The 13,571-nt window shown below is 36.3% G+C and overlaps 1 protein-coding gene across 5 annotated transcripts in view; it reads left to right on the top strand.

The window, feature by feature from the left end:
• Nucleotides 1–13,571, top strand: part of RPGR (retinitis pigmentosa GTPase regulator) — a 93,972-nt gene that overhangs the window by 44,966 nt on the left and 35,435 nt on the right. For all 5 annotated transcript variants that reach the window (XM_069065685.1, XM_069065681.1, XM_069065684.1 and 2 more), the window contains 3 exons: nt 1,224–1,406; nt 3,241–3,415; nt 9,667–9,764. In XM_069065685.1, coding sequence (XP_068921786.1) covers nt 1,224–1,406; nt 3,241–3,415; nt 9,667–9,764 — 456 coding nt within the window. The remainder of the gene's footprint in view (nt 1–1,223; nt 1,407–3,240; nt 3,416–9,666; nt 9,765–13,571) is intronic.

Here is a 13,571-nt window from a genome sequence, read left to right as displayed (position 1 = left end):
GTATTTATTAAGTATCTATTCTGTACACAGCACTGAGTATGGTACTGGGAGAAATTGTTGTTTTTACAGTATCTTACAGGAAAAATATAACTAGTGGTTTTCATTTTTCCAACTTCTATTTACCTGATGATGTTCATGATAATAATCTGGTACTATAATAAGGATTCATTTATTCTTAAAGGTTTACAAATTACTTCCCTCATAATATCCTGTGAGATAGTTGAAATATTATCTCTATTTTATAGATGAGGAAGCTGAGGATTATAGGTGTTAAGTGGATTGCCCAAGGCTACACAGCTAGTAAAGCCCAAGAGCTAGGACTCAAGCCCAGGTCTTAAAGACCTCTTTACCCACTACACTATGAGACTTCACCACTGTCTTACTTTTTTAAAAGACTCAGTGGCACTCCAAAACGCTGTGTTCACCTATTTAGAACAATAATGCAGTGTAGAACAGGGGTGTTTCAAATAGAAACAGGGCCACTAAACCATACATAAGATTACCTGTGGACCACATGTTGACTTAACTTTGGATTGGGGGTGGGTGGGAGGGAAGCTGTTTGACATCTCTGGTGCAGAGCACTTAAAAGTGCTAAAAATCGGTGTTGTCAGGAACATTCACACAGTCACACACACACATATACTCTCTCTCTCTCTCACTCTCTGTCTGTCTCTCTCTCTCTCTGTCTCTCTGTCTGTCTCTCTCTGTGTGTGTCTCTCTGTCTCTGTCTCTCTGTGTGTGTGTCTCTCTGTCTCTGTCTGTCTGTCTGTCTCTCTCCCCCTCTCTCCCTCCCCCCAGTAGTAATCAAGTCCAAAGAATAAGGTCTTAATATAAAGTATTTCTAAGGACTGGAAACCTAATTGCCAAAAGAGATGTTATTTTTTTCCCTTGATTATTCTTCTGCCAGTATTTAAGAAATTAGTTTTCCACATTTCCTTACTTAAAATTACTGAAACTATTTTAAAATTACTTTTTTATTTCCTTATTTCTTAAGAGAAGTAGCATTTGCCAAGTAGTTTGCCAGTTTTGTTTTTCATGATATATTTATACTAGTCAAAATAAAATAATGGGGTTAGTACTGTTCTCTGCTTTAAATTACAGTGATTAAAGTCTTTTTTGACAAGAGAGGCTCTCATTAAGTAACATTTTAACTGAAAGCTACTTTTAAATTCATTTCCATTTGAAGATGGCATAAGTTAACTTAGTCTGTATTTTTGCTCCAGGTTGCTTGTGGTGGATGCCACATGTTAGTTTTTGCTACTCCAAGGCTCAACAAATCTGAAGAAATTATGGAAGAAAAAGTAAACGATAGTGGCTTGACTGTAGTTTCTTCTCTTGGTGATGATCAGTCTTCAGGAAACACCTTGCAGAGAACATTATCTGCAAGATCACGGAGAAGAGAAAGGGTAGTTATTGCACCTTCTATTTCTAATGGCTACTTAGTAATTTAGAGAAAACTTAAGAAAAATACTTTTAAAAGATCATTAAAATACTATCAGAACTCTCAATTCAAACTTGTTAGCTTAGAATGCTTGTGATTTATGTTGTCAAAAATTAGTTTTGAAAATTTTAAGTATTTGGTTTGTGAGATAAAAAGGCAGCATATTCAAAGTGATCATTGGGAAAACTTTTATTAGTGATATAATTATGATGTAAAAAGCATATTTATGGAAGCCGACCTGGTATCCTGAGAGCAAAACATTCACATTCAGAAATATTATTCAATATATGACTCTAAACTTTGTGATTCTCTTACTTTTAATCACACTTTTCATGTGATTTAGTTTTTTGGTTCTGTTTCATAAGCAACATAATATTTTTATGTGAGATTTATTTTGATAGAAGAAAACTTACTTTGCCAGTGCAGGCAGCTAGATGGCACAGTGGATAGAGCACTAGGCCTGGAGTCAGGAAGACCTGAGTTCTAATCTTGTAGTAGACACTTACTACCTATGTGACCCTGGGCTAGTCATTTAATCTCTGCTTCAGTTTTCTCAATTGTAAAATGAGACTAATAGCACCACCTGTCTCCCAGGGTGGTTGTAAGGGTCCAGTGAAATACTCCATATAAAGTGCTTAGTACAGTGCCTTGAACATAGTAAGTGCTCAAGAATGCTTGTTCTTTTCCCTTCCTTTCCCTTTCCAGAACAAGTCAGCTCTGACTCTGCAACTTATAGATTTCCAGAGTCCTCTGGGGCCCTGAAAGGTTCAGGGTGAAAAAGTGACTTGTCCAACGTTATAAAGCCAGGATGTGTCACTCAGGACTGGAACATAAGTGTTCCTGACTCTGAGGCCAGTTCTCTATATACTATACCACAGTGTTATTAACTCACATTATAAATAACAAAAGAACTATGGAATTTTTTGTGAGTTAGTGATTTCTCTTAAATTGCTCATCTAAGTCAACACTAATGACACCCTAGTCATGTCAGGAAGCATTTTTTAAATGCCTGCTATTTGCCAGACTCTCAGCTAAGTAAGTGCTTGGGATTCAAAGAATGGTAAATACAGGCCCAACCCTGAAGGAGCTCACTTTCTAATGGAGGAGGCAGCATTCATGTATATAGAAGATGTATCCAGGGAAAATTGGAGGTAAGCTCAGAGGGAACAGTAAGAACGGCAAGAGATTCTTTTGGCCCAGTTTTAATCCCTGATTGGAAGCTCTTAAATCAGTAAACTACTTCCTCTTTGCTAGGCACTGTGCTAAGACCTGAGAATACAAACACTGTCAGAAAGAAAGACAGCCCCAGCTCTAAAAGAGCTTACATTTTAATGGGGAAAGATAGCACGTAAAAGGAAGCTGAAAAGTATTTGGGTGGGAGAATAACTGAAAGATATGTTAGAGAATGTATAGAGTTCAACCTGGAGAGGAATGATGCTCTAAATATTCTTTGGTAAAGGTTTTATATTTTTTTTCCAAGAAAAAAAATAGTGTGGAAAATTGGAAATAACATTTTTGTAGAAGTAAAAAACTATATTTTGCCACTTATCAAAATCTTCCATTTTGAAATTTTAGATATATTAAGATTGAAAAGAACACCCCTCCAAAAAAAAAAAAAAGAAAAGAACAGCTCAAGAATTTTTTTTACATTTCCAGGGACCATTGAAATGTGAACATTATGAAATAATGGCAGCTTTTTTCTTTCATATTTTTACCAAATGCAGTAAGTTAATATTAAATATGGAATTCAGTGCTTGATCAGTCTTATTAACAGTCTTATTTTCATTTTTATTTCAAAGGAAAATTCACCAGAACAGTATGGTCGAATGATAAGAACTCTACCCCCATTGGAAGTTCCTTTCAAACAACCAGTTCATGATGCCTCCAGTACAGTCCCTCTCAGGTTCCCTGTAAACAATCATCCTGATGCAAATACAAGTAATGAAAATGACAACTTGCAATTAGCTGAAGCAGGTGATATTTAGTATTATGTCTTCTCATGAAAAAATTGTTGTTGTTGTTTTCCCTTAAAACTCTTCCTATCATGTTTTAATTTACTGAATGATTAAATTGTTCATTTTCTAACTCATCATAGACTCAACAACTAGAAAGAGCCACTAGGAACCATAATAGTACCAGCTACCTCAGGTGTATATTCTTAAGATATTATACTCCATCCTTAACTACCATAGATCTACTGTAAATAATTTAATTTATAGACTTGTAAAAGTGTGTTTATGTGTATCTGACACTGGTGCCTGGATATTAGGTAAGGAACCAGGAATGGGGGAGTCGAGAAGACACTTGATGGACCAGACAGCTGTTGATGGTTAGGGCAGGCAATAAGACTGTAATCCAGAGAGACAATCTGGGATAAGGATCAGGAATCCAGCAAGGAAATTGTGCAACAGATATAGGGCATCAGCTCTGGGATCTTGTTACTGAGCCAGCTTGCATCTGAAGTTTAGAGCTTTTAATATAGTCTTATTGAAGTATGAGTCAGGCCCAAAGTGGTTTATCCTTCAGCTGGAAAATAATAATGATGATGATAATGATAATAGTAATTAGCATTTATGTAGCACCTATATGTACCTCCTAGCTACTGAATAATATATAATTGTAATATCTGACTGAAGTAAAAAGTGTAATGGGAAACAGCAGATTGTGGTAGGCAAATCCTGTAACTTTATGGAAAGGAATTCCCAGTGTGAAAACTCCTTCGGGTGATGCACATTGATAATTGCTCTAACTTTTCATCTTAGAGATTTGCCTGGGGACCTAGAGATTTATCCATGATTAAACCTTGCTCTTCCTGAGTTCATTCTAAGGCCAACCCTTAGTATGCTTCCTTCTATATAATTTTGTTGCTTTGATAATTCTAAAGCACAGATCTGACCATATTATTCCCATGTTCAAGAAGCTCCAGTGGTTCCCAGTTATTTCTGTGACAAATACAAATTCCTCTACAGACCGTTCTTGCTTTATGTAAGTGAACCATTCCACAGACCTCTGCATAAAGCAGTTTTTACCTAATGTGCATTTGCTTCTACCTATCTACTTCACTTAATCTTTATAACAAAGGGCATCCACAAAATAATACCCTAAGTGGGGTTCTCTAAGACAAAGGGTAAACACATTTTAATCAGTTTTTTTAAAGCATAATTGTAAATTATTTTCCTAAATGGTTGGACCAAGTCACAGATCCACCAGTAGTATCTTAATATACCTTTCTTCTTGTAGCCCTTCCAACATTTACTATTTTAATCTTTTATCAGCTTTGTCATTTTGTTGGTATGATGAAACCGCAAAGTTGTAATGATTTGGATTTCTCTTGTTAGATATATGGAAAAATCTTCCATATGATTGTAAGTAGTTTACATTTTTTTTGAGAACTCTGTTTATATCCTTTGACTGCTTGTCCATTGGAAAATATTTTTTGGTCTTGTATATATTTGTTAATCTCCTTTATATATCTTGGATATCAAATGCATATTAAGAGATATTTGGTATGAAGACTCTTCCCCTCAGTGATAGTTTCCCTTCTTATCCAAGCTGTTTCTATTTTCTTCCTGCAAAAGCTCTTTAATGTAATTGAAAGTATCTGTTCTATCTTTTGTGATCTCTTATATTCTTTGTTTGGTTAAACAATTTCCCTTAAGCATAGTTGTGAAAAGGTACCTACTTCTATTTGAAAAAAAATTTTTTTATTCTGAATTTAACAAATACCAAATATAGTGAGCATATCTACACATATTGTAGAATAGAAGGAGATTTCAAGTGAAACTGATTTTTCTATTATGTAGAGCTTGCTTTCCTCTTCCATTTTTCTCTAATTTTTTGCCTTTGATTCTTGTGGCTTCAGATTTTTAATTATTGCCTGGGGCATAATTTTTCTTCTTGAAGTTTTTAGATTTGAATGGTAGGTTGAAGATAACTGCTCTTACTTCTTGCCAACTATATAGCCTCTTCCTTCTGGTCTCTTCTGATTCTACTCCTTATTTTTAATAACTTCACTTTTTCTTCCATAATTCCTCCTCTTTCACCACAAGAGCTTTCCCCGAAATTTAGATCCCCCACAGCTCTTCCATTGCTTATCTGATTTCTTTCTGCACAAACTGCTTTAGTTTTCTTGACCACTCTCATGTCATTCACTACTTCTTTGATAATCTTAAAAACTCTGTATGAATAACCCCCAAGATATTTCCCTGTATCTGCCCTTTTCCCTGAGACCAAGTCACATATATTTCCAGCTGCCTGCTGGATATTTCTATGTTAGTGTCTTACCAACAAAACCTAAAGATTCATTATTGTAGGATCTTCTTATGATGTATATTTTCTTATAATACTTTAACTGCAACTGCTCCCTTTCCTTTCAGAAATGCAAATGAATTGGTATTACTTGCATGAAAACATATATTTATACATACTTATATAAATAATTGTGGTCTTATATATAGTACAATTTTTTTTCATCCTCTCCTATAGAATGTTGTATTAACATTCATGTGGAGAGTCCTAAGAGGAAATGTCAGAAGCACCTTCATCATGGGGTCTTTGCTCTTTAGAGAATAACCCATGGGGAAGCTAGGTGGCGCAGTGAATAGAGCACCCATCCTGGAGTTAGGAGGACTTGAGTTCAAATTCGACCTCAGACACTTAACACTTACTAGCTGTGTGACTTTGGGCAAATCACTTAACCCCAATTTCCCTGCCTTCCCCTCTCCAAAAAGAAAAGAAAGAAAGAACAACCCAAACCCATCCTTCTGGCAATGGGAAATTAACAGACATCTCTCTATAGGAAGATTCATGTCCCTATTAATTGTTTACTATCCTGTGCAAATATATAGTTTTAATTTCTTCTCATTTCTAAGACTAATTTAGAAAGTCTCAGTCTCCCTAAGTAAAGTTTCATAAATTAGTGCTCACCTGCTCCAACAGAAAATGATTCTCTGTAGAGAGATTCTCTACAGAGGATTCTCTGTAGCCACTTTCTTTGTAGACTTCAAGTAGAATAGGATGGTAATTGGGCATAGGGAAGAAATATTTTAATCCTTTGCTTCTCATCTTCCTCAACCAATTACAGTACTCCAAGATCCTGAAGTATAAATCTGGAAGGATAAGATAGCAGATATCACCAATCATTATCCTGGCAGTCTCTTCCACTCCTACCCTTAATCCCCACCAAAAAAAGGAGGGAGCATTTCTAACATACATGAGAAATGGGACCTCACCTATACAAAACAGAAAAGCTAGGAAGCCACCTTTGGGGCTACCATGCCACTGTCCTAATTTACATTGATTTTTGGAGGATGGAAGTACTCATAACCCATTTCTAGCCCTCTAGCTTTGGTTGTCTATACAGAATATAATTTACTATACATTATAAATTATAAAAACATAATTTAATAAATGTCATTTGGAGCTTTAAGTCTTGTACATGAGTTTTCTAGTGCTGATACTCAGTTAACACAGAATCCTCCTTTTGGATGGGCTTTTGTCATCTCATGTAGGAATTGAAGTCGGTAGGAGAAACTAATCAAGTCTCTTCATTTTAAAACTGTAACTCACAAAGAAGAGCCCTTATTCAAATTGCTGTAGTGAGAGGATCTCCTTTATCATTGTTTCATCATCCCAAACTAGACTCATCTTTCTTTGCAAATTTGACCCTTCTATATTCCTTTTGTCTGTATTGCTGCCATATTCCCAGTTAGGCTCAAACCCTCAAATTTCTCCGTTCTGGCTACCCTCCACTTTAGGCATCTGTCAAGTCATATCCATTCTATCTTTGTAGTAACTCTCCATTCAAAAACTTTCAGTGACTTTGATTCCCTACCAAATAAGATGTAAACTCATCCTACCATTTAATGTCCTTCACAATCTAGCTGTATTCTTCCCTTCAGCCTTATATCATAATTCTCTCATTGATATATCATATGTTCTACTGAAACTGGGATCCTTGTTATTTCCTAGTCTTTCCTGCCTTCTCCTACCCCAGTGCTTTTGTGACCAGTGTCCCCCATACCTGGTATCCATTTTCCTTATGTTTCTCTCATGAAATTCTTCCTTTTCTTCAGAACCCATCTCAGATACTACCTTTTCCATAAAACCTCTCCTGATCCTGCTAAATAAAAGTATGTCCTCTTTCCTCAAATCTTTCTTGCTGCTATGACTTCGCTCCTATGTATGCATTTGTATTATAGTATTTGTGTATATATCTTCTTCACTCCATTACACTCACTCAGATCTTTGATGTAATCAATTTGGATGATCCTCTCCAACAGTATAGATCACCATTCATTCCTGACCATCCCTTGTGACTCTTATCCGTGTCTTCCCCTAAGTTCATTAAACTAGCTGAAAGCTTTCCTCATTCTATGATTCAAGGGTACTTTTACCTGTAATTCCTTACCCCTCTCCCCCACCTCTTTTCTTCCTACCACACATTTTTAATGACACTTTTTACTCTTGTTTTTCAGTGAATCTTTTGTTATATTACCTGCTCATTCCCACCATGTGCCTCTCCATCTCCTTTTGCATCTTTCAGTTCTTCAGGCTAGTGGTATTGTATACCTTACTGTCATACAACATTGTTGATAGAGTATTGGTGTGAAAATATTTCTTAGAGAAGTGTGGAGTCATAAAAATAGCTTTGTAATTTCTTTAAGTCAGTCTAATCTACTCTCTCCCGATTTATTTCGGGTCTGTCTTGTGCATTTATATACTCTGTATGTATGTGCCAGGTGGTCCATTCATCTCTGTGTCATAATCTAGGCAACAGACAATCTTTATCCATTTGTTCAAGAGCTTTTGCATATTCTGGAGCTTGACACAAATACAATGCCGTCCACTCACAAGAGCATATAGAGTATCTCACTGTCTGTAGGGAATACCTCTTGAACTTGGACCCTGTCCTGGATCTCCTCCTTCACAGTGCTGAAATCCTTTGGCAAGCATACAATCTCCCTATTTTATGCCTTTCTTCATGCTTATGCTCAGAGAGTCATCATGCAGAGTTATTTTGGTTACCTTTGAAAGCATCTTGAATGATATTGATGCGTGATTGAGGGAAACTTTGTGGGAAGAAAGCCTTTAAGACAGCATTGGGCTCTATTGAATCAAATGCTTTTTCATAATCAACAAATAGTAAACCCAGTAGAATGTTCTGTTGCTATATTTTTCAGTCATTTACAATGTAGTAAAGATATAGTCTACTTAAAAATATATTGCTTGCAAAAAACTGCATATTCCTTTTTAATGCCCTCATTGAAGATGTCTTTCATTTGTGTATAAAAGATTTTGTATAGGCAGTAAAATAGATATACAGATTGGTAGTTACTGATGTTCTTCATTACTTTTTTGGTATTAATAAGGTTTGAGATTTTTTTTACATGTTTAGTATCTTTCCCTCCTTTAAGCCTTGTGAAGTGATCCTTCAAAAATCATAAGACTGTCACATGTCTATGTATACTAGGTCTAATTTGGTTGTTTTTCTTGCCTCTATTCTCTGTCATTCTATTTCTAGTCTCTTCATAAGGGCATCAAGGAATGTGACATTAGAATCAGTATGTGATGGTCCTTGATCATGAAAACATTTTGTTATAAATCTTTTTAAAGATTTTTTTTTCTATTTATTTTCTTGTTTTTCTTCCATTTTCATCTTTAAATGACCTTTCTTAACTGGAGTTTTTGGCGATCTTAAAAAAAAACTATATTGATATAGTAATAATTACTGTCATGTATGTAGTTCCTTAAGACTTACAAAATATATATACAACAACCCTGTGAGGTACATATATAATAAAATAAATATTATCTTCAATTTCTACTAAAGGGACAGAGACTAAGAGAAGGTAAGTATTTGCCCAGGGATACCAGTAAGGATGCAGGTAAAGATTCAAATTCAGGTCTTCCTGACTCCAAGTCTTCTGCTGTTGCCAATTATTCTCAGAGTTCAGGAACTGTTTCATTTTTCATTTTTATATCTATAGCACTTATGCATAGTAAACTCTTAATAAATGTGTGTCCAGTTAAATTGAAAATAGACTTGAAAAAATTAATCTTTGAGTGGTTTATGTTCAATTTGTTTAGCATCTTTAGTAAAGTTCCTTTGAAATAAAATTCCTTTAAAAAAAGTCTAGCTTACATTCTGAAGAATAAATCCAATTAAAGATGCATGTTTTCTGTTATACTTTGCCAATTTCACTTTCGATCATTTTATTTTCAAGATGAACCAGAGAAAGAAAAAAATATTTCTTCAGCAGAAGAGTCAGAACCTGATAATGAGCAGAAAAGTCTTGGAGACACTACTGATGTTCTAAATATGGTAATAATTCTATTGGGGGCATAATAAGCATTGAGGTGCACATGAAATTCAGTTTAATTTCGGCTAAGATTTATTGAACACTTACTATGTGTCTGATGAGAAACTGATTGTCTTTATTGATGAACATAGGTGATAGAGCAGACAGAGTGCAGGGCTTGTATTCAGGAAAATTTGAATTTGAATCCTGCCCCAGACATTGATATGTGACCCTGGGCAAGACATTTAACCTCTTTCATCCTCACTTTCCTTATTTGTAAAATGGGGCTAATAATAGTATTGCTGTTAACTGATTATTTACAAGATTGTTGTGAATCTCAAATGAGATAATATGTAAAATTCTTTGCAAACCTTAAAATGATATATAAACCCTAGCCATTATGAACATCAGCACAGCCTTGAGGATATATTGGTGTTCTTTTGAAGCCAGAAGTGGGTTTAGAAGTTCAAAATTGTTTGTTAATATTGAATTAATTTTCATTTGTGTCCTTCAACAAAGTTAAAAGAAGGTCAATAATTTCTGAACCTCAATTTCACCTTTGAGATGAGAGCATTGGATTTGATGACTTTTGGGTATTGGTTCAAAGGCTTTGTCTATCGTCCTGGGGAATTTTTGGAATGAGCCTGTGATTTCATTGGTATAGGAAGGAGAGGAAAGTTCTACCAAAGCAGATCAGCAAGTATTCTGGAACTTATTTAGTTACCTGGAGCCCTGAGGGCTGGAGTGACTTGCCCAGAGTATGAGTCTTGACTTGAGCAAGACTTGAGAGTTAGGTTTTCCTGACTCTAGGACTATTTGTTGAGCCATAACACCATATGTCCTTTCTAATGAATAGTGTTATTAAATTATAAACTGTGTGACAAGAAATGTAATTTCTTAGACTGAGAAGTGAGGAATTGTTATTATGGTCCTTGCTTTTCTATCTACCTCAAAATCCCTTAAAGTTGAAAAAAATACCGTGTTTATTTTTTTTGGAAAGAAAAACACCAGAGGGCTTATTTTCAGGGGAGGGCTTATGTTGTCCTGCCTCAGCTCTCCTCCCCGGCACTGCTCTCAATGGCGCCAGCAAGCAAATCACTGGGGAAGAACAGGATGACGTGCTCACTGCTGCAGCTCTGATTGGATGCAGCTCGGAGCGCGGCGTGCGTTTCACCCGGCGGGGGAGTGGGGACGGTGCATACAGAGGGTACCGTAATGTAGCGTGTAGAGCAGGGGATCACCTTCACTACAGTAGCAATCTCAATAGGGCTTATTTTCGGGGGAGGGCTTATTTTAGAGGAATCTTACACAGTAAGGGGAGGGCTTATTTTCGGGATAGGTCTTATTATCAGGGAAACACGGTATATATGACTAACAAGAAATGGTGTCAGATAAATAATTTTAATTCCTTTTCTCGTTTATAAGAAAAAGATTAAAACTGCTACTTTTCATCAGCTTAATTAGGAAATTATTTGTGAGAACTGAATGATATCCATTAAGCATTGTCTTTACTGTAGACAAAATAAAATAGTGTAGTTCTACCACTGAGACTGCTCCACCAACTTGTATACACATTCAAAGGTTGGGGGTGCCTACTACTCTCAGTGTTCTAAGTTCTAATTGAAGGGCTGGGTTTCTAATATTTTCACTCATTTGGTGTGCTTCCAGTTAATAGTCATTAGACTCTCTCACAAATATCCACAGAAGATGGGCTTAAATTTTAGAGTAGAATGGTGTTAGGCCACACATATGGAATGCCTAGATGTCAGAAAGGTAACCCAGAACTTCTAGTTCCTTAGGCTTAGAATTCCTTTGAGTTGACAGTTGGCAGTCTTCCTTGGAGGGATTATACTCAAAGCTACCTTCTTCAGGTGTCTGCCTTTCCATATCAGTGTGTTTTCATTGTGCTCCTGATGTGGTCACTTGAGAGAGAGAGAGACAAGAACAGAGACTGGCTTTCTCTCCTTCCTTCAAGAGCAGTTCTTTCTCATAAACCTGGCTCCAACTGTGGAATCTTCAACTCCAACTCTTGAAGTTGAAGTACTCTATCGACCATTGACTGGTCAACTCCTTACTGACTTGTTTTTATACATAGAAGTATATCTTATACTTCTATTCAGTCACAAGATCTTCCTTGTGTAGGATCTTCTGGTTTGAGCCAACAGCAAAATCCCTATAATCCTTTCAAATTGATTAAAGGCTTATTTACACATTGTACTGAGGTTGTAGGAAAATTCCTTAATACTTAGTTTGTTCTGTTAATTGATTATTTGATTCAGTTGAGGTATATAGAGCTTTCTTTTATTGTATTATTTAAGGTTGTAGTAGAACTCCCACCCTTGAAATAGGATAAACATTATAATTTTATTACAAAGTGAAAATTTGCATCACTGCCATAACAAGGCATCCAGTTTCAGAAGATAAGTAAATAATATTGCCCAAAAAATACCTTAAAAGGGGGCAGTGAATAGAGCACCGGCCCTGGAGGCAAGAGGACCTGAGTTTAAATCCAGCCTCAGACACTTAACACTTATTAGCCATGTGACCTTGGGCAAGTCACTTAACCCCAATTGCCCTGCCTTCCCCCCTCCAAAAAGCAAAAACAAACAAACAAAATTTTAAATACCTTAAAAGCAATCTTAGAAGCTTATACTTCAGGGTCCAGAAGTGGGGATTTATACCAGGACTCTCCAAATCATTAATTCAGTTGGAAACCCCCTTGGTCCAAAAGAAGTGTACTTAACTGTCTAGAGGAAAAAGAGAGTGACTAGAGTATCTTCCCTAAGAGTAGAATATCAGGGCAAGTGCAAAGTGAAGCACACAGGGCAGGACAGAGCTGGCCAGAAAGAAAAAAATTTCCCTATTTGAGAGAAAAGGGTCATGAAACCTGGCTGGGATATCACCTTCTGACTTTGCTCTGGGAAGGAGACACTGGTTGGGCCCCTGCACTCCCCAGTTAGAGAAGACAGAAGACATCTAGATTTGAGGGTGCCCAAAGGTGAAGATGAAAACAAAAGACAAGTAACTGGAAACACAAGAGAAAGGCTAAAAACCAAATTTCAGGGGAGAAAGCTGAGGTAAACCCAGGTCCCATTCAGATAAAGAAAGGTTTAGTAAAGACATAGTTTTGTTGCTGTTCACTTGTTTCAGTCATGTCTGACTTTTTGTCAGACCATTTTATGATATATATATATATATATATATATATATATTTTTTATAAGCAATCGGGGTTAAGTAACTTGCTTAAGGTTGCACGGCCAGTTATTTCTGGGTGTGGTGCTGAGTATCTGAGCCCAGATTTGATCCAGGTCATCCCGACACTGGAGCTGGTGCTCTTACTCGCTGAGCCACCTGGCCACCCCATATGATTTTCTTATTAAAGATACTGGAATGGTTTGTCATTTTGTTCTTCATTTTATAGATGAGGAACTGAGGCAAACAGGGATACATGACTTTCCTTGGGTCATGCAAGGTAGTAGGTGTCTGAGGTCAGATTTGCACTCCGGAAAATGTATCTTCCTGACTTCAGCTCCAGCACTCTATCACTGCTCCATCAACACGCTCAAAAACTCAGGATAAGTGAATAAAATTACTCAAAGAGCTCACACTATTATGACCATATATACTGTGGGAAAAAATGAACCAAAATTCCTTAGTCATAAAGGAAACTATTCAAACTAGTCTGAGGTTATTGAACTGCAGCCAAAGGGGGAAAAAAATTCCAGAGGAGTTCCAAAGGGAAATGAAACTTTTAAAGAAGATATTTTAAAGAAGAAGTATATAAATTAAATAGAAGTAACAAAGGGGAATCTCATCAAAGGATTAGAGT

This window comes from Petaurus breviceps, unplaced genomic scaffold (assembly GCF_028583685.1).
Source record: "Petaurus breviceps papuanus isolate PSGF00001 unplaced genomic scaffold, PetGlider_PUasm1.0 90700, whole genome shotgun sequence".
Classification (NCBI taxonomy): domain Eukaryota; kingdom Metazoa; phylum Chordata; class Mammalia; order Diprotodontia; family Petauridae; genus Petaurus; species Petaurus breviceps.
The sequence above is the reverse complement of the archived record's forward strand: the minus strand, read 5'-3'. Positions and strand labels throughout refer to the sequence as shown.